Raw genomic sequence first — 24928 nt, 5'->3', positions numbered from 1 at the left:
AAATTATTATGAGATTAGAGAATTAATTGTAGGAATACAGGTAAATGTGATGTCTGAATTTATTGACATTCTAGTTTTAATTATTTTTCCCTTAAATATATACAGTCTATTAGTGAGAGAAAATATCCAGTAGAATTGGTTAAGCCCAAAAGTGTTGTATCTACTTTGTTCAAAAGATTCCAATGTAATTATGGACATGTCTCTATTAGTTAGACAAAACCTGCATGAAACAAAGATAATACATGTAATGACTGTAAATGATTGGAGTGTATTTTGAAAGTAAAAGGCAGTTTACTTTGTATCTTGGAATTCATTCAAACTAAGCTAGGATTCTATATTTTATATATGAGAAATAACTAATAGCTTTATTTAAATACTTCACATTGCTAAACATTTAATATCGATGACTTATTTTGGTCTCGGTTCACACAAAGATTTATTATGTGTATGCACTAAATTATCTGTCTTCTCTCTGAGGTAATGGGCATAGGAAACCTGCACTGGTACTACTTTAAATTACACATTTATCGGAACGAAAATGAATTGTAACCTTTTGTATTTGTAGCATCCATCACTCATGCATTTTCTCAAGTACTTTTAATTTAACGACGCTTAAGGTAAAGCTCATAGAAACCCTTTTCTTGAGCAAAAGTGCACAAACTTTTAAAACCCTGTATGTGTATTTATCATATAGCTTTTATAAGCTTCATGTAAAAAAACCCCAACAAAATGCCAGGTGTATTTTTTTCCAGCTTTACTTCCATTTTGTGATAAGACTGAATTTGGTATGTTCTAGAAGCCCCTTTTGAGGAATAATAAAAATTAGGAACAGTTAAGGGTAGTGACAAAACTTTTCTCTCATGAGTGCCAATTACATCCCTTTACATTTATTTCTTGACACAGATTTACAAAGCCTCTTTACTGATTTGGATTTTATTCAATCTCTGACTTAATCAAATGCCATTTAATAAACTGATGGTTGGGTATTATTATGTCTGAAGGTCAATTTTTCTCACCTCATCTTAAATAAAAACAAAATAGGAATAGAAAACATATTGAAAAGGACAAGAAATCATTAGCAGCATGGTCAAACTTTCCTATTTAAGGAATGGTTGAAATCTATGCTTATTTCTTCTGGAAAAAAAAGACAAAATAAGATGTGACAGGTAATTTTGCAAAGATCATTATAAAAAAAAGTCTGCTTATCTTTTCCACAGTAAGAAAAGAGCATAAACAAAACCCCAACATATTTAGCAAAAGTTAAAAAGAAGTAGATGCTTCATACACCAAATAGTTAAACACGTCCATGAATATAGTGTAGGAACATCAGAAGGTAATTTAGGAAAATTAAAAAAGAATTAGAAAACACACTAGTCATGGCACTACCTAAGTTACCATTGCAACGGCTATTACTGCTCATGCTTCAACACATAATCTGATTGTTAGCTGTGGTTAGGAGGGACTTTCCTCTCCAGCATATTACCATATGAGTAAAGCGCTTTGAGGGTATTTTACACTTTTCACTGAACCACTGAGCAATGAGCAGTTACAGTCAATGTACCTGACTGAACCAAGTAGTACTGGTTTTCTGCTAAAGAATGACTACAGTCCTCCTTCTAGTGATTATTCTTTGCAGAGTTACAGATACATCAGATAGAAAAAGAATAGGGTAAGTGCGTGTGTGACTGGTATCTGGAGCTACAGCTAATGACCTCTTTATGCCTTGGATACCACAAAATCCAGATTGCCCATTTTATTTTTAAGAAGTTATCTCTACCATTTACTTTTGAAATTACATAAACCCACCAATATTCTTATTTAAATATCTCCAGACACTTTTCAGAGAAAAAATTACTTAAACAGACTGTAGACTTCTGAAACCATAATAGGAGATTTAAAACTAAGTATTTCTAAACAATCTTACTTCTATAGTTGTGTTAATCTTTTTAATGATGTCTTGTAAGCTTTGAATAGCCTAAATCTAAACACATGAAATGCCTCTATGCTCACAAACAATGCTCTTCTACCGACAAGGTGTTGTCAATGTGCAACTGAAAAGAGCAAAGATTTAGGCCAACATAAACAGCAATCCTGATGCAAGCCTCCTCCCCCTGCACACATAATTAGGAGATATTCCAAGACATATTTTCCTGAGGACTACTAAAGGGATGACAGTTCACAAATGCTTTTCCTGCTGTTACAGTAATCCCCACAGTCATGGGTTCATGTTGAGGGGACTTAGTCAATTGATAAGAACAAAATCTTGTAACATTTTCATCAGCTCTTTACAGCAAAGCAAATTAATTCTCTTTCAGTGTTTATCTATTCACAATTTTCATAATGTGGTGCGCCATTGCTTGCATTTACATATGTTTAATTTCATGTCTGTAAGTCACATCCACAGAGTTTAACACATATAGGTGTATGTGTCTGCAAATATTTAAAGACCAGATGCACAGAAAGTCTCTTTCTGGCAGTGCAGAGAGACTCTAGTGGGATTTCAGATGCCTAAATCCCACGGGAAGTACTGAAAACCCTGCCAGCTGTCTGCCTGCATCTTTAGGTGCTTAAATGTCTTTAACATATTGGTACTGTGTGTCCAGCTCATAATATGAGAAACTGTAAGTGATTCAAACTATAGAATAGCAATTAGTATTGTATACATACTATAGTATTGATAGTATAGTACAGTATCTTTTAAAAGGAATGGAAAGAGAAACCACTGATAGACTATCAAGAATTTGTAAATATCAGCCCTAGAATATATGATACGATCAGTCCCAATATGTACATATTACTTCAATAAATATACAGCAGGTTCTGCAGAACAGGCAGCGGAACATTAAGTATTTAAAGATAAATAGGTACTTTCTGGCAAAAAGAACTTTGTTGCATTTGATGGCATCGTTTTGCTCATGTGAATGAAGTTGATGGTGACAGGTTTTTCCCAAGGCAATCCCACCTTTGACGTTGTCGTTCTGCACTCACTGAGAGCAGAGCAAAGCGCATCAGTTTTATGCTGCATTTTCCTTTCGTGCTCCTTTAGGACAACTTATTAAGACAGCCTTTAGGTAAAACACCCATCCACTCCACTACCAGTCCAGCAGCACCAAGACAGCAGAGCAACCACACACTACATTTTGTATTTGCTACGCAAAAGCCTCTGGAGTGAGCTCATTTAATTTGGAGACAACCCAAGGCAGAGATTTAAAAGGGGACAGAAAGGTTATGTTGCAACTTAGAACAAACCAAAAAACATTACTACATGAATTGATTCCATGCCGCTCTGACTTTTGTTTACCATCTCTTACTTGTTGCCATACTTGAGTGATATGGCATAGACTATTTTCCTGCTCCAGACACAAAGACAGCATTTTCCATTGTGCTGAAACAGCTCAGAAACCTGCCTGTTTCCTGACAGAGCATAGTATACAAACTCTGAAGAAAAGGGAAAAACAGCTCCAAGCTAAAGAATATAAATAATCTCAGACAACAGAGCAATTTCATTGTTTACACGACCCTCTGCTGCTTACAAAAAGGATATATGGCAAAATGAGATTATTTTGTTGTATGTCTGATAGTACCGTGCTGTGACGTTGCACCTGGTAGCCTGTGGGTACCAGGGAAGAATCAAAGTAGCAGGGGTTAGCCAGCCTCATAACATCGGACAAATTAAATACTGTTTTGCCAGCTTCTAAGTATTTCAGTCATTTTCCATAATATTCATCATATTTGACAGATCTACTCAAATATATTCTGGATTATTACAGAAGAAGTATTTATGATTTTCCTGTCTTCTATACATCTTGACAAAAATGTTCTAAAAGGAAACAAAATTTCATTACAATCCAGTACGGAATATATTTTGGCACAGGAAAGACTAGGAGTCCTTTTTGATAAACTGAACAAAGCTGTTAAGCTGATAAATGGGAAGGAAAAAAATCATATTAGATGCTGAAGCAAAGTTTCTGATAGTAGCAAAATGTGCAGATTATGCCTTTAAGGAAAAAAATTACAAGAACGAGGAAAATGAGAAGTGGCTCATCCCTTGAATTGCTGTCATCCAGAGTTTCTAAATTCACTTCGCAACTTGGGGTGAGGGGAAAAGAAAGAATGATAATTGGGAAGTCTAAAATTGCAGAAGGAACATCTGACGCGAACCAGCACTGACAGAAAGCAGCCTCTGCTATGGAGAAGCACCAGACGAGAAGAAAGACCATACATGCTTCCTGTTAGACTGAGATATATAGAAGAACAGAGAGAAAAAGATACATCCAGTCTGCTGAGTGGCGAGGGGCACGGACCTGTTCTTCATTACCCGGGGCTGGGTAGCTATTTTAGAGTTCGAACATGGAAGCCAAACAGCAGAGCTGCGACAAGTCAGCCAAATCCTCACTTGGAGTCAAACGCTTCACCGTGGAACAGATTTTATTTTTACAGCTATGTTACATTTTCCTTTATTAAGCTGCCTTAGACTTATTTTTAAACTTTTTTTTTTTTTGACAGGCTAGTGCTTTCAGATCTCACAGTAATTCTGAAAATAGATCTTTTTTATTGATACAGTGGACATCTATTAGTGTATTAAAATGCATGCCGGTATGACTGGAGCTTATCGGATGAAAAACCAGAGCTATTATTGTGGAACCTAAGATGTCGACACATGTTCACTTTGCAAGTGGCTGTCGCAATTTTGGATGTTAATGCCCCTGCACCAGAGGTGAATACTCCAATGCAGAGTAAGGAGAATGGAGCGCGTCAGTGGGCGTCACGTTGAGGGCTGGCATCCTTGCTCCAGCTCCCAGTGGGAGATGGGTTTTCCTGAGAGGGTTCAAATGAACCTACTTCGCTTTGCCTGGGGTGTGCAGAAGACAATGCCATGGGTGGTGCAGGGGGCAGGAGCTCCTGGCAGCAAGGCAAGAGACTTCCTTAACTGGCCTACCTAGATTTACCTGTCAATTCTGTATGCAAATTGGTAGAGATTAAGGAATTGCTACAAACAAGCATTTGGATGAAGCTTAAATTTCCCAAATACTAACACAAATGCAAAATGTGGACGAGCTCAAAACTTTCTAAACACCAGATCTATCCACGTTGCACTTGCGCCTGTACCCTGGGGCCCCCTGCTAGGCATGCAGGTATGCACCCTGGCCAGAGCGATTCCAACGGGAGCTAAGGGGAAGGCTGCTGAAGGCAAACCTGCTGATGGGGATGGGGCAGTGGCATTGCAGCAAGACACCAACTTCCCTCTGAAAGGGTACATTGCTGGCTGAACAGGAAACGGGCTGAGAAATCGAGATAGTACGCTAATTCAATTCTTCCCTTCGTATCCTGTCTGACTTAAATCTCCCCACCTACTCCTGTTTTGCAAAGGTCCTGGAAACAGACAGCAGCAATTCTAGCAGCTTTGTAGCAGGGCAAAAACTGTTCAGGTTTTTAGGGCTTTTATGCTTATGTTGAAAAGTCACTCTCCAAAGTGCTGTTTCAGATCCTGTTCAGGATCAAAGATATGCATTAAATTACACTGTTGAATCCTTTTCTGCAAAGGATGACAGAACTGGGATTTTATACTCTCAGCAGTAAGAGTACAGAACCTTACAGACCTTTAGGAAAATAGGAAGGGGAAAAAAAAAAAGAAAAAGGAAAAAGCATATTGTAGTAACTGCATGCCATCTCTAAAGTTTCCTAAATACCAGCACCCTCATGCAGGTGCAGGTAAGGGCGTTAATATTTTTTTTGGCAGAAAATTTGGGCAAACCATGCCAAGCCACACGGATAACTTGTAATTGCAACAGAAAATCAACAATAGTATGTTATCCAAAATTGCCAGTTATACCTACTCTGTGATGAAAACAATGAAGTTTCTGGGGAAGATAAAGGCAAAACATAAGGATGACTCATATAAAGAAAGCTTGAAAGCATGACTTGTGTCCCTTAGTGAGACAAGTAAAGATCCCCATAATTTTAGGATCTTGTTTGACTTTGTTTATCTATGCTTAGATAAATGTAAGTCATTAAAAAGCACAGCCACGTTACTTAATGTGGGTTAACAAAGTATGAAACCATCTAGTAAATTCATGATTCATGGCAATACTTGTAAAACACCCGCACATATACTGCTAACTGAGGTACATTATATTTGAAAACCACGGTATGCGTTGCAGTTTTTTAACATAAGCAGTCTACTTTTCAGACGTGCTGAGCAACTGCGACTTCTATAAAAATTGATGGGGCTCACATCAAAGTAATGTAGTGGTATCTGTCCAACTCCTTTACTCTTCTAAGTACATTTACTGTGAGGACACGTACACTTCAATCTCAAACTATGTTCACAGCAAACTTTACATGTAACGCTGCACAAACTGTCTCACGTTTTCTGGTGGGTTTAAAGGATGAGGAGAGACAAGCCGCTTTCCACTGCTAATATAATATGCCACTGAAGTATCTGAGAGCAGAGTCAGACCAACTAACCTGGCCAGTGCTGACCCAGGTGAAGGGGTTACTGCTGTCAGCTGTTTGTGCGTTTCCTTTGCCAGAGGTTAATGCCCTTTTCTAGCAAAAGCTTTTTCTTTCTTTTGCTCTCTCTTCCTTCCTTTCCCTTTTCCTTTTTTTCCTTTTCTTTTTCCTTTCTCCATCATTTCACCAAACTGGGTTAGAAAGCAGACCAACAGTGAAAATGACAGAGCTAATAAAGAAATAACCTTTGACAGGGCTGCCAGTGAGATAGGGACATCCAACGGGGAGCACTAAATATTTCAACCCGGATGATGGTGATGATGAGCGGGTTAGTCTGTCTAGCCGTGCCTCATGCCCTGATGAACTCCACAGGAGTTGGGCACGTTGAGGAAGGATGATTGCAGCGCGATGGAGGGGCAGGAGGGGGCTGCAAGGATGAGCAGGGGAATGGAAAGCCTCTCTTACGGGAGGCTAACAGACACAGGTCTGGTTAGTGTGCAGCGAATAAAGACCAGGAGGAAAGAGGATAGTTCTTCATTAATATATCAGGAAGGAAAAACAGGAAAACTGTCACTTAAGCTATAGGATAAGAGCTGCTTAAAAACAAGTGGGTATAAAATTCCCGTGAGTCAGTTCAGGCTAGGAATCAGGCAGCGATTTCTAAAGAGCAAGGCAAGCGAGACTCTGTACAGCCCCTAGCAGTTTTTTGGTTACAGCAGCCAGCCGAGCGTTCAGCCTAACTGGGCACATTTGTGGGTAAGCAATGCTGTGGCTGCTCCGCGTCTCAGGCTGCCCCTCTTATCCTCTGTCTGCCGCACCGTGCACATCCCCGTGACAGGAGCTGGCAGTGGGCACGGCCTGCCATACAGGGAACAGGGGCAGGAGCAGCGCCAAAGCATTCGGTTTGGGAACGACAACGGTACAATCGAGGGATAAAATCCCCACTGGCCGTGGAACTTGTGTGTGGGAAAAATGGTAAGGAGCTAGAGGCGGAGGATGACACTGGAAGTGAAGAGGCTGGTGTGAGGGAGATGTAGCAGGTTTTGTTCTGATGTTCTAATCAAGGCTTAGCCGTGTGTTATTAAGCAGACATGATTGGACGTTAGAGTGTTCAGACATCGGGGATAATCAGGCCAGTCAAGTTCAGACTTTGAGTGTGTGAAAAAGGGGGTCACGTGAAGAAGAAAGTTGCAGCGCAGTCTCACCAGTGTTTCAATTTATTTTTTCTGAAGCATTTGCAAATGAGAATTTTCTTGGGACTTGAAAACCTTTGGCAGGGCTGAGGTGGCAATGACCACCTGAGAACAGTAAGCATTTCAACCCAGATCAGCATCACCAGCGCTCTAAGTATAAAAATAATTAATTTGTTTTCATACTTGAAGCTCAGTAAAAATACAAAACCTCAGGGGCCATCCACACTGAAAGCTCCTTTGGATTAAGGCAGTGTGGGAATTTACACTCCCTGGGCTCTGCTTGAATACTTAAAGTACAGTTGACTTTCACTCCAAGTAAGACAGTTTTTCGTGACTTGACTTAATACATTTTCAAAAAGGGGAGTGTCCACACATGGAGTTACTCTGAAGTAACTAACTGCCCACGTAGGCGAGCCCTAGCAGCTAACCCTGGAAGTAAATATTTTCAGCGCTCAAACACAGAGCCTACGAGCATTTACTCTCATACTCGGTTTCATGCAGATGAATGTGTCTATCAGGCTTTAGAAGGTTGCTCATGCACATGCCAAAATATTTACAGGACTGGGGCCCTGCTTTGTAGAAAGAGATGCATGCTGTGCCCCCAAGTACCACCTTGAAGAAAAATACAAATCCCCGAACTGGATGCTAGTGTATCCCATCATCTCTTCCACCTCTCTGATACCATTCCAGTTGGCACTCTTGCACTCCCGGATAATTCACACATGTTCACTCATACACAAACCCTACAGCACTCCTTCCCCCCACGAAAAAGTCAGCCAGCTGTTGCAAAATTCAGACATTTCATTAACACAGTTTACTGGCTGATACTGCCAAGCAAAATAGAGACAATTAATAATAATCAGGACTGAAGGGTCTGAGACAGCTTATGAGTAAAGGATTGTATTAGTTGTTTAAAAAGGACAAACTCGCTCCTGCCTGGAGTGATAGGGAACAAAGGGCGGTGATGTATAACCGGGGAGGAAAGAGACTCTCTCCGTGGCTTTTGTAGATTACTGTGTGAATGACAGGAGCGGTAGGAGCAAATACCTCTTTTCATTTGCTCAGCCTGCTGGAGAAGAATAGCAGTGCTTGCCAATGGAGCTGCAGCTGTGCTCCAGCTCCGTTTAATCACTGTGTATGACTGAGGGTTAATTAGCTGCCATTCTTACTGCTATTTGTTGTTCTAATGAAGATTTGCATAAATGTAAGACTAGGGGGTAACTGATACTTGATTCTTCCCTTCAGAGAAGCTGGGGGTGGAAAACTTGCCCATCCCAAATGTTTATGTTTGTGGGAGATTCAGTGTTGCTTTTCCATTTGACCTGATCTGCTTCTGGCTGATGAATGGTGAACAAAGAGTTCAGAGTTGCCTATCAAATCGAGACCCTGTTGGGTTTTTGCTTTTAGAAAGGGGCAGACTAGTTAGATGAAGAGAGGACTGAGGGATTAGAAAATTACTCCCAGCTGACAGGGAGGAAAATACATATATGTATGTTTCTGTGTATATATATACATACATATATATGTGATACATCTCAGTGATATGTATCTCTGTGATATATATATATCAGTGATGTGTATCTCTATCATCTATTTATCTATCTGTCTGTCTGTCTGTATATCTGTCTATCTGTCTATCATGTTCAATCTGGATGGCATGGAACCAATAATTTGTTAATGATAAAATGTCATAAAAAATTAATGGGACAAGCAGTACAACCAGAACAAGCTGTAGCATATTAGGCAATACACTGAAAAGTAAGAACTTGTTAAGTTTTTGCAAGCCTTCTGTTGTACATCACTAACATTCAAAGTTCACTCATAAAAGAAGTATCTAACATGAAACAGGTAATCTTAAAGGAAGGCAAAAATGACTCAGTGGTTCACATCTACCTGCCATCAGCTCCTTGTAAGAGGGGAATTCACAATACAAATTAAGAAATTGCATTCATTCCTCAGAAAATCACAGTAAAATTTTAACATGAAACAGTAACAAAATCCAAAACTACTTTGCAATTAAAGAGAATGTTTGAAAATGAAACATCATAAAATTGTTTTATTTAACTATGGTCATGACAACGTTTATGGCTACTAACTGAAAGAAACTGAAGGGAAGAATAACCTCCTGTTTTTAGTATGTTAACTTGTTGCATATGATAATATATTATGGGTAACTGTTTTCAGCGTTCCTCTTGACACACTTGATCAGCTAAAACTGTTGTTTGACAGCATCTGTAAAATAGTCTAAGGGAAAGAAAAAGATTGAGAGGGCAGAGGTAGTAAATTTCTAAATTTCAAATCACTACTGGAACATGGCCAGCTTTCAGGTCGACTGTATCTCTCCAAAGAGAGGTGACCACAAGTGAACACATACTTATTGCCAGTTTCTCAATCCCAACATGGCTTTGCAGTGTCTCTTGCTCTTTACTTGGTCTCTAAGACACATGAGCAAATATTAATTTGCTTTTCTTTACACTTCTGTCATCCATCTGCCTGACTTCCTACAGGCATCTCTACATATTTTGGGGTAGACGCTAGCAGAAGTCAATCTTCCAGAGATGTAAGCAGAGAGCATCCAACACACCTGAAATAAACGTGCCTGAATTGGTAACACAGGGCTCTTCTACCTCTCCAGCTCTTAGCTGGAAGGAATGCCATGGGTTTTAATGCTATATACAGTAACTAACCCACATGAAAATGAAAACAGTCAACTGCATTTTTGCCCACTTTCACCTTACTTTGAGCTTTGAAATAATTCAATCTTCTGTTACAACTTTTGATTCAGTCCCTGATTACACAAGAATCTCACATTCTGCCCTTTGCAAAGCAATTTTTAGTCCTTTGGTTGCAGAGAAAAATTTAAAACCAGGAAACCTAAAGGTTAAAAACTAGATGATGAGTTAAAAAAAAAAAAAAGGAAGTCTACAATAAAAAACAAACCAGCAACAACCCTCACAACATGTAAACAGATCACTTAATTTTTCTTTAATAATTCTTTAATAATTTCTATATATTACGATTTTCCAAGGCTACAGTCAGAATAATTCATTGGTAAACAGGGGAAGAGAAAGTGGAAATTACAGACCTAGTGGTCAATGGCAGAAAACAAATCTAAAAGAGCTGAGGGAAGAGGTTAAGTGCTATGCTAGTTAATAAGAACGACAGCTTGCTTTGAATACTCATACTGGCTGTCCAGGATATTGAATAAACCTCATTTAAATTAATTTTCATTATTTGTAGAGTCTGTGTTAGACATCTATCATTGTCAGTACTATTAATATTCTTTTCAGAGACCATATTATCAGCATATTTCAATGAAAGCTTTCCTTTTCAATATTTATTAACTCATTAATATTTCTTGGTACTAATATCCTAGTTGTAATATGCAAATTAGAGCCTACTACAAGGTATTTTCTACTGATTAAACTTTTTGAATTATAAGAATTTTACTATCAAGTACCAAAAATGCACTTGAGCTCCTGAAATTGCACGTTCTTTCTATACGATGCCTTAATTTAAATTAATGGCATTTAAAATTTACATTTTTGTCTTTTTTTAGTAGGTAGCAGTAAAACAGTGCATTGACCATGTCCTAAGAGCTGACCAAATATGAACTGTGAATGAACACGAATGTGAAAGTTAATTTGTCTTACCCGGGTTGCAGTCTGTGAGGAGGGAGCAGATGGAGAGGAGAACTTTAGAAATGGTTAATGCTGGACTCCAGTTGTCTTTTAAAATGTCCAGGCAGATGACGCCTTGGCTGTTAATATTACAGTGGTAGATTCTGGTCCGAAATGTTACCTAGAAAAGACAGTGTGTCTAAGTACAACGGTGTTCAAGCCAGTAACTACATGATTATTAAGCAATTAAAAACTCATATGGACTAACATTCCGCTTTCCTGGTTGAAATGACAGTACTCTGCTACTGTCAATTAAAGACTGGGGAAGATAGGGATATTCATAAGAAAATATAGAAAATAAAGCCTGCCTCTTCCACCTGTGGCCAGCAGTGGAACTGGTTTGTGCAAGGTGAGAATGGGACACGGTTTCCAAGCTTCCTCTTGCCTTGGTCTCATCAATCTCATTATTTTTGTATGGGGCCAAAAAAGCCTCTGATCTAGACAACGTTTGAGCTGAAAAAAAAATGTGGAGGCATCACATCAGTGACTCCTGGAGAAAGTAAAGTGAGATCTTTGAGAAAGGCTGCTCAAATAAAATGCTTTTATTTCCAAATTTTAAGTTACAGTTGTATCACTAGAATTGCTTACAAACACCTTTTGGGTTTTTTTTTTTATTTTGAGGATTTCTGTACCCATTTTATATTTTCTCTCAGGCGATCCTGTATGTAACAAACGAAGGAGGACATCACTTCTTTTACCCTAGAAAGATGTGCTGCTTCTTCAAATTGAAGACATAGGCCTTTTACTTTAGAAGTTGTTCAGCTATGAAAGTCCACTTCGTAGTTCAGAATGAATACCGGGGCTACTGGATAAGAAGGGACAATACAAAAACCTACCCCTTGACGGTCTCCATCAAGGACTAATTTCTCCATCATTTCTACCCAAATGACAAGCCAAACCAGATGGTTTTAATGACATGTTCATAACATCTAAAATTAAGATGTACAACTTCAATGGTCTATCTCATCAGCAAGAACTCTGCCAACAGAGGGGCTGATTAGGCAGGAGACAACAGCAGGCAAAGCACACCCCAATTTAAGAAAGCTGCGCTTTGCACCAGAATTGGACAGTGCTAATAACTGGGAGTGCTTAGGCACCTATCCCTGCTCTACTACACAGACCAACCTGCTTCTGGAGAGTAATGGAAACTGATGTCAGGTATGCTCCTGTTCTGATTTTATTCAATATCAGAAACCTAGTGATTTCAGTGGGACTGAGATCAGGCCACTTATCAGTAAGCAAAAGAGAGGATACAAGTGAAATAACACCGTACCTGGTTTACTTCTATTAAAAAAAATCATTCTCTAATACAATGAAAAATTCTGCCCCTTTGGATTAAATCAAGCAGCTTCCACAAAATAATGGAAAGAAAAGGTAGTAGATTTCTGGTATTAAAATACTACATTCAACAAGAAATACTTTTTCTTGTAAGTACTTTTCCACGTAAATCTGGGAAAGCACTTCTGGGCCCAATGTCACGCACCAGTGAGTTCTGTAACAAAGATCTCAACAAAGCAAGTTCATCAGTTTTTAAACGCATCTGTGTCTAAAGGTATTGCCAATTAATAGGATAATTTAATAGTCTGCCACTCCATACTCTATGTATTTGTAGGTTCTTTCCTTTTTTCCCCCTACAGTTGTGGTTTTGCTTACTGTTTTCCAACCTAAGTGCTTCACTTCTGGGACTTCTATGAGATTTAAAAATATTTCTGGCACAATGAGCTCAATTCATCCAAACACTATAGCCAGATGATCTATGTTTTTCCCCTCATTAGGAGTCCAAGCACATTCAGCATTTGGAGTGAAGGACGTCTTCCGTAAGATCAAGAAAACAGTATTTAGTGATAAAACTAAATGTTTGTCTACAAAGGGAAGCTATTTTGAACAAGTAAGGTTACAAATATACAAAAGTGCCAAACTACCTTGCACAAACTGCATGTCAAAAGTGTCTACAAAGGGAGCTGGTGTGGAGGAGCATCCTGTGAATTGTAGGTCACTGTTCATTAAGTTCCTGGATAGATTAACTCCAGGCAGATATCACAGAATCAGGGAACGCTTCCTAGCAGGATGTCCCATGACTCAGGCAAACACTTTAGCACCTGCTTAATTTTAAGTATTGTATGCTTACTATTCAGTACATTATTGGAATAAAGTTCTTGCTTAATTCTTTTTCCCGAACAAAGGTGCTTTCCTGTACTTCCATAATGAAAAATTTGAGGTCTTTATTCTGTGGTATCTGAATACACCAAGTAATAAGATATACGTGGTCTCACCGAATGCAGGGGAAACACACTGAATCCATTGCACTGATTAAATTATACCCTCTAAATTATTTATAGACAGGTCAGTCTGAGCTTGTAACCTGCTTAAGAGAAGGCCATCAATTTAGGCCTGTATTTTAATGTGTAACTGTTTTGCTGCCAGCTGAGAGGACAGCCACGTTGCCACATGTTCCCCTGACTTAGCTGCTTTTGAATCACTGAAGCAGCGACACTGGGAATTTGGTAGGATTCAGAGAGCCACTGGGATGAATGGAGGTAGTTCATGTCTTTCATAAACTGTTCAACACTCCATTGGCACCTTAGGCTATCTGGCAGATAAACGCACGTGGGACTACACCCGTTTGTAGTTGGAAGGCTACTTTTAGCAAATACTTAGACCTGAAATGTAGCATTTTTTCACTATGAGCACATGTTAAACCCCTGACACCGAGGAAGGCGCCCACTCACAAGATAAGGCTTGCTGCTTATCACTGACAAATATGTCACTGACTTGCCAAACATGCCAGTGCACTTTAAAATGCCTGCCTAAGTACACAGAGACATTTTAATGACAAAAAATCAAAGCTTGCATAATTTCAAAATAAACTGTATTAATGACAGCCTTAACATGCTGGGAACTGTGGACTGATGGTGGCAGGAAATGGTGTTCTTATCCCAAACCGGCATATAGTACAACTGGGATGACATATTGCTTTTCTCATGAAGGTATTGCATCAAATTGCAGCTAATGTGGGAAGTGCTGACATGTAACTTTCTGGATGTTGTATTTACCATAGCCACATTTTAAAGTTATGCAGGGTCATTCCTATTATATGTGTAGAGAGAAACCAAGTGATAATATCATTCCAGGGGAACTACATTTTCTTTATTATGGTCATATTTTTACCTTTGATGTCACTTAAATGGTTCCTATAAACGGTGCACTCTAATTCTATTTATGCCCTAATGAAAACACCTAAACAATCCCATGCAGGGGGCTCAAGGGAGTGTGTGGGTGTATAGGAGAAGTTATCCTCAGACAATTGAATGGTAGAGGAGTAATTTATCTTTTTCTTTGAGCGGTAAGTGTCCTCTATGGATTTATTCTCTTTGATTCTGCAGCTTTAAGAGGGTATCTCTTTTTTGTTGCATAAAAGTGCAGGTCAGAAAAATGTGAATTACAGGAAATAGGGAAAAATGGGACTATCTTCTGAAAACTGCAAGAGTACTATAAACAAGCTTTCAAAAGGTAATGATAAGGAATTTATATTCAATCAGTTTTGGAAGTAAACAATAATAAACTCATCTGTTTACCTACTGCTGAATGCCAAACCCTCCTGAATACTGTAAAACAGAATTAAACAAATAAAAAAACCCCTTTATATAGTCTCTAAGAAGAAAATGAGGGTATCTATTCAAAAGAGGGAGTAAAAATAATTAGAGAGAAAAGAAGTACATGTAAAGCTATGGCTGGCTGTTCATGGAATATGTTCTAGGACTGAAAAAAGACTGTCTGTAAAACCTGGGAAGAGTGAATTAAGATGGATTTCAGTTGAGTGATTGGAGGCAACTGGTTGTAGGCAAGATAATTCCTGGATCTCACAGTGATTTTGAACACCAGTTTTCCAGCATGTTGTAGTCCTAAAATCACTCACTATCTCTCTTCTGCACCTAATGTTCCTCTGTTAGGTCTAAACCCAAGCAGCCACTGTGGCATTGACATCTATGTGTGTGACTTGTTTAACCTTCACTGAGGGATTCAGAGACAGGCACGTAAAGGCACCACATCTCTGAAAGGGCTGGTCCCACAACCGCATCTCATGCATTTTCAGACTCCACTGAATTCGGTTATAATTCTCGTCAAAAACATATCAGGAGGAAGAAATGATTCTCTAGTGTTGCATATTAGCATGCAAGGGGTTACAGCGTGCACTCAAATCACTTTCTTCAGCCTGTTTGGGTTCAAACCCTCACCTCCTGTTCCTCATTCCTCCCTCTGAAGCCTGGTGACTGTGCAGGGAGAGATGAAAGATTCCCAGAGCCAACAGGAGAATAAACAAAAGCAGCCCTCTTTTGCTTGGCCAACACTGGAAGCAGGGCTGAGATCCCAGCACTCTCATTCCTGCAGTTTTGGAAAGTTCGTTTCAAGCTTTTTCATTTCTTACAAGGGTGCAATCCTGCATGCCTGCCTGAGATGAAACTTCTGTCTTCCTCAAATATTCCCCAGGAGTTCTGTTTTAATAAAACTGCGGTGGCACTACCTGAAGTGGAAGAAGTTGCACTGCATACAGAAAAGGTTATATATATATTAAAAAATATGATGCCCTTTATGATGATGTTCATGGAGCTCAGGAGGGAGTAAGTAGTTCCCATCTCAGTTTGTCAGACTTTATGAGCAATAGATTTGTCTGCTTGAATAGAGAGAATAATAAAAAAAACAATATCAGGCCTACACTCCTTAGTCGCATTAGAAAAATAGTATAAAACAACCTATATGAAAAATATCTATAGCTCTGAGTGACACAATGTTCATGCAATAGCCTTTACAATAATTAGCATCCTTAAATTTCTTACAGAGTGCACTTAATTTTATCTATGCCCAGCACTGAGGCTGCCTTTCTAAGACAGGGTGGTCCATTTCTGGTTTGTAACTACAGATTTGTAGCATGCACATGAAAAATTGTTGAGATACTTAACGGATTATCACATAAACAGCATAACAAATGATTGACCACTCACTATTAAAGAGCACGATTTAAATATACGCCAAGAAATGAACTTCAGCCAGTTCTTAAAAAACCTGCTGACACTTAATTTTAGTTGGTAAAGAATAGGTATAGTTTATTTTATCGAAGGAAAATATATATCATCTGCATTAGCAGGAAATAATAAATTGTAATTACTTTTGCTTGACCTACAGAAAAGTCTGATATGCAAACTACTCTGGGTTTGTGTGGCAAAATGCACCATGCGAGACATAGCTAGCCAAAAGTGGTAACAATTTAAAAGGGATGTAATAGCATCCACATGAGTTAACCTTTAATATTACTGAAAATGAAACAGTATGCAATATGAGTAATTACTCATTATATTAATGGTAATTATGAAGCTGAGTAACTAGTCACACTGTCTCATTGAACAGGCTGTTACAGAGAAAAAAACTGAATAAGCACAGCAATACTAAATGTCTATATTATATAAGTGTACTCATTTTGCACACCGATTTAATAGCAGGAAAAGTAAAAAGGGACCTTGATAATTTTTGATGTACCTGAGACTCTCCTTTTTTGTACCTGCACTCTCCTTTTATAGAGAGTAGTTTTTTTTTAGATTTACTGGCCATTTAATTTGTATAAAATACATCCTGTCGTAATTTAAAGCATGCGGGCTGTATCATCCTACATGCACGCCTCTCTGAGTCTGTCAAAGTGGTCCTTCATGTTTGCTTTAACGCAATCCAACTTTTCTCACCTAAATGTGAGTAATCCTAGCATAGAGCAACATTATTCCACAAGAAAAAAATCGTATATCACCATGTGACAGGCAGTACCTGGAGTTTTACTGTTCTTCCTAATTCTGTTTTGCTTCTGTAAGAAGGCAGCTCCTGGGTGTGCTCAGGGAATGGAGGCAGAGGCAGGTGTGGCTGGCACGGGGCTCCGGGGACAGGGCTGCCGGTCGGCGGGGCGTATGGGCAGGCTGCGACAGGCACTTTAAGTCCTAAATTTTATTCTAAGAAACCTGGGCTTTTTTTACTTGCCCAATTTTAGCAGCCTTTGGGTATTTAGGTCCTCCCTACATGAGAAGTTCTCTGCAGATTGACCTCAAAACCATAGTTTTCTGTCCTAATCAGTTCATCTGCTCTTATTCTATAGTAATAACGTACATAAAATTCTTTCTCTCCCATCTGTATATATAAGTGTGTGTGTAAAAGAGGACAAGAAAGAATATTGGTATATGATGTATTTTTAGATCCCTTGCATTTTACGCAGTAGTAAAATGTGAGTGATATGGCAGAATTAAGTAGTTTCTGAAGCATCCACATAGACATTGGAAGTCCTCTTTTGAAAATATATTTGACAAGCAGTATGCAAACGACTGCTGTGAGGCAGAAGATATTCCCCATAAGATGCCTCTACAGGCCCTTTTGGGGAGCTTAGTGTATGGGGTATTTACAGGAAATGGGAAGAAATGATGAACCACCTAAGTTTCAGGGAAGGAAAACAGGAAGAGTTTAGCTAGATAGGGACATTTTCATCAAGACTAAATAAATCAATACAAACTACTGATAAAATTTAGCATATTAAAAACAGTGAAAGAAAGGCTGTTCATTAGAAGAAATTGCAATTCAATTTGGCAATTGCTAGAAGAATTATCAGATAACTGAATTCAAAGGAAATCTCAGAGATTTACATGGTATTGCCCTATCAAAAGTGACTTTTGCATTTATTCACAATAAAATGTAGTTATTGATCCTTTCCTCAGCCTGACATATTTCTGCTTGCATCTCTGTCCTCCACTTTACACCTCTGTGATTCTGTCATTTTGAGAGGCATTCAAGTTTCTCAAGGAGCCACCTGGGTTTGACCTGTCCCGAGCCCTGTACTGCTGCACGCTGCCCTATAGGTTCAGCGTTACCTGAAGATATGGGACCTATGGAACGAACGGAATTTCACTGCAGGTGGTGCAAGTGTGGGAACACCACGCTGCAGTTTGCATGCCTGGGAAGAGCTGCTCCGAGAAGAGCAGGACTCGGGCTGACATTGCTAGCTCTGACAATGGTCTGCTGGTGGCAGGTTGTCCATTTCTCCCTCTCAAAGGCTCCCGTGCATCTGATTTCTGCCTGCAGCCACCCAAAGTCTTCGCTCGCTGGGAAAGCCTGCCAACTCCATTTATTGTCATGGATGAAGGATCCAGGGGCTGCTCTCAGTAAGGAGACGTAAATAGCAAGGCCGGGCGAAGAACAAGGGTGCGTGGAGGCACAGGGAAGGGACCAGGGGAGGCAGTGGTGCGGGAATGCACCAGGTGAGGGACCACTAGACGATCAGGAGGAGGAGGATGGGGAGGGCAGGAGGCAGCTGAGAAAAGCTGTGAGCAGCATGGCACTGAGAGCTAATGCGATCTGACAGAGGCTATGAAAGAAGTATGACAAGGCAAATGAACATAAGGGATAACAGCGACAGGAGACCATTGCATTTGAAGGCGCGTCATACAATGGCAATAACTTGTGGAGGGGGGAGAAGAGGTAGATTGAAGCCCTGCCTGGGTTGCAGAGATGGTAAATAGCCGTGATCAAATACAGTGTACTTAAGGTTATTCCGAATTTGAGAGCTTCAAATGTAAATTGTGTTAATAGTGATAACTGCAAGTTATAGTGTGTGTCTGCCTTGTAAGGTTAATTTTAATAATTTAGGTTAGAAATACCAAGGAATGATTATCTTTTCTCTACTTTTGTAAGCACTGTTTTTTTATTACACTGCAGATAAAAGTGTCCTTAACAGCCGATCACATATAAAATAGTATGAAAAAGTAGAGTAGAAGCCAAGAATAAAAAGAACTGCCCCTTGTACATGAGGCTGAATTTATGAAATAGGTAGAAATTTTGTACCACAGAAGAAGGATTCCACATAATGGTATTTAGTGCATAGAGATTAGCGTTATATGACAATTACATATAAAAAAATTGAAGAGATGCTTAATATTGCCATTAAGACCAGATTCTATAGACATTGTGCATTATATTTACAAAGGAAAAAGATCCTCCTTGCAGTCAAGCAGTTGATTTAAAACAGCTAAGCTTGCAAATGCTGAGAATAGTTTTTCAGTCGATAGACATACGAGATTTACAAGGAGGAAATGGAGTTTTCTGTTATTTTAATTTTGATTTAGAGGTGATTTAGCATATTGCAGCTTTCAAGTCCTGTGAACCATTTTTCAGTCAGCTGAGATTAAAGTCCCTAGCAAGATTAATTGTAGAGTTGGGATTAAGAGATTTTATAAATCACTCAAATTCAAAAATAAAGCTAGCAGAGTACTAGGATAATGATAGATATATCCATATTGTATCAGCTACAGCTAAATTGAATTGACACTGTAATAGACTGAACGCAGTCAAATATGAGAGTAGAAGTTATTAATAAAGATTATTCTTGATGAAAATGCAGACACCACTGCAGTGACAATTCCTGGGGGGAGAGGTCTCTTGAAAAGCATTAATTTTTCTACAAACACCTGTATGAAAGACCCTGGTATGGCTTCCTGATTTGTCAAGGCTTCCTGCTCCGGAGGGAGAGTATGCAGTATAATGAAATTACTGCCCTTCCTTCATAACTATAGTGTACATAAAGATGCAGTGTTAATTTGTCATGATGGCTAAACTTTAGAGGATCCCAGATGAAAAAAGTTTGCATACTTGGGGAATTCACTGATTTCTTACGTCGACCGAGAACAGAAATTGAGCCGAAATTCTTTCTCTCCAATTAGGCTGTCTGAAAGATGTGATACCTCCTATTCATATACACTTATATATTCACACACCCCCCCCTCCACAAGAGGCATCTATCTATGCGTAGCTATATATCCCATTCAATACCCCAAAGAAAGCGACAGAGCAAGAGAGAGAGCTTTCCTTTGTTAAAGCCGAGGGGCGAACTGTCTGAATCCATTAAGGATGAAAGGAAGATAGTTAGCAGGAAAAAGAAATCTCAAAGGTATTTCTAAAAAAGGTTGAGGGGTCATTAAGGCACTGGAGAAATATAAGTTTATTTCCTTGGCAGGCCATCTAAGTATTTTTATTCATTTCTTTAAGTGGCTGCTCTGAACAGGGCACAGCTTTCTCTATTCTTCAGCCCATTGCACTACAAGGGAGATGCTGTATTTTGGGGCTGAAGTGAAACCTCACCTTGTGACCAAGACTGAAGCCTCATCAGTATCTGGTCCTTAGGAGAAGGTGAGATCACGTCCACATCTCTGCCTCGCTTTGTCTGCTACATACCTTCCTTCCGCCAGGCATCTTTTAAAACCAACGTGATACTAGGACGCAGCTGACAAGAGAACGGCGATTCTGCAGGCTGCCCGCTTACTTGCTGACTCAGCCGACTGGGTGCTCGGCTAATTTCTGCAGCGCTGCAGAAGCTTCCTCACAGTGGAGGCGAGGAAATATTTTTAATTGATTAGAGCCTCCCAGAAAGCCAAAGCTAATTTGTCAGTGCTCAGATGAGCTGTTCTAAAAATCCTGTTCTCTGGTTGTAGAAATAAATGGGAGTTAGGCTGGGATGGCCCTCCAGCACTCCTATTCAGGCTGCATCAGTTAAGATAAACTTTTTGGGGAAGAACAACTCCCTCCTCTGCATGAGTGTGCTGCAGTTGTAAGTGAAGCCAAATGCCATTGATTTAAAAGGAAAGCAGAGCTGAAAGGGTCAGTGACCTCTGGCTCGGGAAATCTGGAGTCCAGTTTCAAGGCATGAGACAAAGTTTAAAGACTGAAATAGACTGACTTCAAAGGGGAAAAAACCAAATATCGTGAGAGCAAATAATACTCTGACTTACCACATGGTATAGTCTGTTTTGGTGAAGAATAACTTAATTTGATATTATGCTTATGGCCTAACTTTAAAGAGACGCTGACAGGTAAGGACAGACAAAAAGAAAACTATGGACCTGTAGGGGAAAGACTGGTTGGTGCAGACTGGAAGGGAAACCTGATGGCAGTGATACTTGGCCACACAGTATAATTAAAGCACGTAAAGAAGAGAGATAAAACTTTCAAATCTTAGGAGGATGTGATATTGAAGGCTACAAAGGTGTAAAAACTGAAGAAATACATAAAAATGAAAGCTTTGGATAGATACTTTTTCTTTGTTTAAACAAAATCTGAATGAATGAGTGATTCAGTTTCTTTCATGTGATAAAGATAAGGTGGGAAAGCAGGTTAACTACCTGCTGTACACATTTGTTAAAAAAACCCCAAATACAGGCCAAACATCTTTTCTTCATGTGCAAATGTGCTTTCAGATGTTTAATTTTATTTTAATTAACGTTTTCCAATATGCAGCAGGGTGCCAAATGATCAGAATAGGCATCGACAGTGTTTATAGAAGGAATCTGGATCCTTGAGAAAATACTGACAACTTTGTAAAATACACACCAAACAATGGTTACACCACAAACGTATTTTAATTATAATGATAAAAATAAAAGACATTTATCCAGAATCCACTTTCAACATATTTTTCTTACTTTAAAAATTATTTTACCCTTCCCAACATCCATGTGCAACATACACATGCACAATAACAGAGTGCACAACATCTGAAAATAGATAAGGAAAAGGGATTGTGGAAATCTTTCTGCAGATGTTAATACACTTTGGATTAGGCCCTTTAACAGTAACTATGCTAAGTGACATGGGCATTTGCCTTTGGAACCTCTGGCTGGGTCAAGTAATTGCATCTGGGAAATACAGTTTCTGTTTCTTCCCAGGTCTTTTGTGGTCACGTTTTTGGAAGATCAATTTTGACAGTACTCATTTAAATGTTTCCTTACTTCATAGTAAAAGAGGGATGAAAATGGCCCACAGAAATCTCGTGAGGAATGTATGAATTCAATCATAGCAAGAAATGTGAATTAGACCCTTTCTGCTATGTACTTGCAAGGAGGTAATCTTGCCAACGCTCAGGAATACACATTCCGTCTTTTTCAGTACATTGCACAGTCTTGTACTTTGTCTCTAGATTTTTTAAGTTGATAATCACAAGGAGTGGGACTACACTTAGAAAAAAATGTAAGATGATCTATTCCCATAACCCTAGGACCCATGACTTTCAGAACAGCACCAAATATCACAAATCTTGTGGTGAAGTAGAAGAGATGTTAACACCCAGTGACACAGATAGCACCGTTCCACGAGGCCATATGTTACGTTCCACGTACTGACTACCTTTCTTTTGCTAGAAATAAGCATGTGGAGAGCATATTTAACCATCATTTCCCAACAATACTGACTGGCAGCAGCTACCTTACGACAAGCAGTCATATTCCCACTCTGCTTTATTCAAGAGATTTCCCAAACTATTGTACCTATGAATCAGTTTCATAGGGTCTGGAAAATAGGTGTAATGAAATAGCAACAGTTTGAGAGATCCTATGGCAGGACTGAAAATAGGGGTCATTTACAACAGTGGCTTAAGTGAATAGAATAAGAATCCATGTGTACAAAACATGCTAGTCACATGTTAGTTATATCTGACATTAGTCCCCTCTGCACATGTACTCATTACTTAAAGATAACAATTTCCCTCATCATAAATACTGGCGTCTTAGTAATACAATATGGCATCATCAATTCTCTCATCCTTTATCAAGCAGTACGTTTTCATATAATTTATATGCATACATTTCTTACAATGACAACTGGCATCAAGATAAAGGCAGACAAAAAAATCTTACAAAGCAGGACAAGAACCACCTCTTTGCTTGATATTTCATTAATAAGCAACACACAGCTGCATTACTCATGTCTCAAAATAATAGTCACCAAACACAACTGAATGTGGATCGAAAAAATCTTTACCTTGTGGTGAAACAGCAAACTGGACCTTCACCTTCTATTTTAAAAGGATGCCTATTGCATATATTGCTTCAAGACTCAACAGATTCGACGGTGAGAATGACAAAAGATATCCCTCCAACTTGTCTTTCAGATCTAGTTCTTCACGTGTAAGGTTTGGATCTCTGAGAGAACTTCAAGCTCTATTTTATACTCAATAAATCTATTCAGTGGATATGCCAATATGACCCAAATAATGTAATTTTAATTTGCTGGGGGACTGAAAGTAACCTTGCATTACAACCACTACAAACAGACTAAACCCTGCAAAGAAGCAAACAAAAGGAGCCTGTCAGGACAGACCTTGTATAGGAAGTAAGAAGTCTGGACTGGCCTGGGCTGGGAGGAGGCAGGAGGAACAGGGCATCACCCCAGCCCAGTGTGCCCAAAGCTTTAAATAACTGAAGGAGAAGTTAAAAAGTTTCAAATTCTTCCTTCACTGTGTAATCACAGTTATCTAAATCATAAAATCTGCAGTCAGCAAGGTGTACAACCCCTGTAAGACTTGTCAGTGACCTCAAAGCTTCCCTAAACTGGAACACTGAAAGTGGGAAACAAAGTTAGACCATCTCAGATACTGCTGTACTGACCTATCTTTAGGTCACTGGCTGGGAAAGTCCAATTTACAGCGTGACAACTACTTTGAATTCACATCTCATTCTTTTTTAAAACTTCTCCTCATAATAGCAATGTTAACTACTATGAACATTACTACTGTGGCATTAAAATTCTATTTATAAACACTTCTTTTTCAGTAGTGTACTCATGGTAATCAAACAGGAATCAACTACTCTCTTTTTCAATGCAATACCCTTCTATTATAGACCAACGGGACATGCCAACCCTTTCACAAATGCGTCAAAAGCAAAGTAAATATTTTTGCTCCTATAGTTCCTCCTGGGGAGCTGTTCCAGACCCTCACTCTCCACACTGACAAGGTGAACAATTCACCTCTGTTCACTTTGTTTCATAAAGACAGGCCCATCAATCTGTTTGATTCTATTAACAGCCCTGCAGGGTAAATTTTCCCAGTTTCTGTTTCTGTTAGTGAACATGTGTATTAAGAATTGCACTCAGTCTTCCAGATAAGGTCTTACAAGTGTCTTGTATATAACATTGGTAATTCCTTATCTCTACAGGCAATGCCAGAGATGCATCTTAGCAGAGGATTTGCCTTTTTTATAGATGCATTAGATGGGTGGTTTGTAATAATCCCATGATCACCCAATAAAGCCCCATTTTGACACCCTCCCTCAGCAATTATTACTACTGGTTATCGATGACACTCTGCTCTACTGCATTTAATCCCATTTCTGTTTTTCTAGTCTTCATAATCACTAGATTTTTTCCTGTTTGACATTCTGAGCCTACTCGATCACGGTAATGATCTGCCACCTTCATGTTATTGGTACAGTTCCACGTTTGTGGTTAGTGTCATTATTGACAGCATTAGAAAACAAATCCGTAAGGAATTCTGTAAAACTCTCACTCCTTGCCTTTGCTGTCGTGTTTCCACATTCTTCCAGAAGACTGATGTAAAGCAATTACTTACAACTTCGTGAACAATAGTGTATCTTGCATCTGCAGAAGTAATTTATATGGGGTAGTGCAAAAGGTGCATATTTTTGTCAGACTGCCACAGACCCCTCATGAATGATATGGGTCAACAGGAAAGATTAAGTATCTTCAGCTGCTTATAAAGGGTGCAACTCAAATATAAATGCTTTCATATTAGAA

The 24928-nt window shown here is 39.1% G+C and overlaps 1 protein-coding gene across 1 annotated transcript in view; it reads right to left on the bottom strand.

Annotated features, from left to right (window-relative positions):
- LOC104252652 (ubiquitin-conjugating enzyme E2 E2) overlaps nucleotides 1-24928 on the bottom strand; it is a 219792-nt gene that overhangs the window by 13376 nt on the left and 181488 nt on the right. The window contains exon 5 of the mRNA XM_059818641.1: nucleotides 11300-11447. Coding sequence (XP_059674624.1) covers nucleotides 11300-11447 — 148 coding nt within the window. The remainder of the gene's footprint in view (nucleotides 1-11299; nucleotides 11448-24928) is intronic.

This window comes from Gavia stellata, chromosome 6 (genome assembly GCF_030936135.1).
Source record: "Gavia stellata isolate bGavSte3 chromosome 6, bGavSte3.hap2, whole genome shotgun sequence".
Lineage (NCBI taxonomy): Eukaryota > Metazoa > Chordata > Aves > Gaviiformes > Gaviidae > Gavia > Gavia stellata.
Note: the sequence above shows the minus strand (reverse complement) of the source record. Positions and strands in the feature narration are given on the sequence as shown.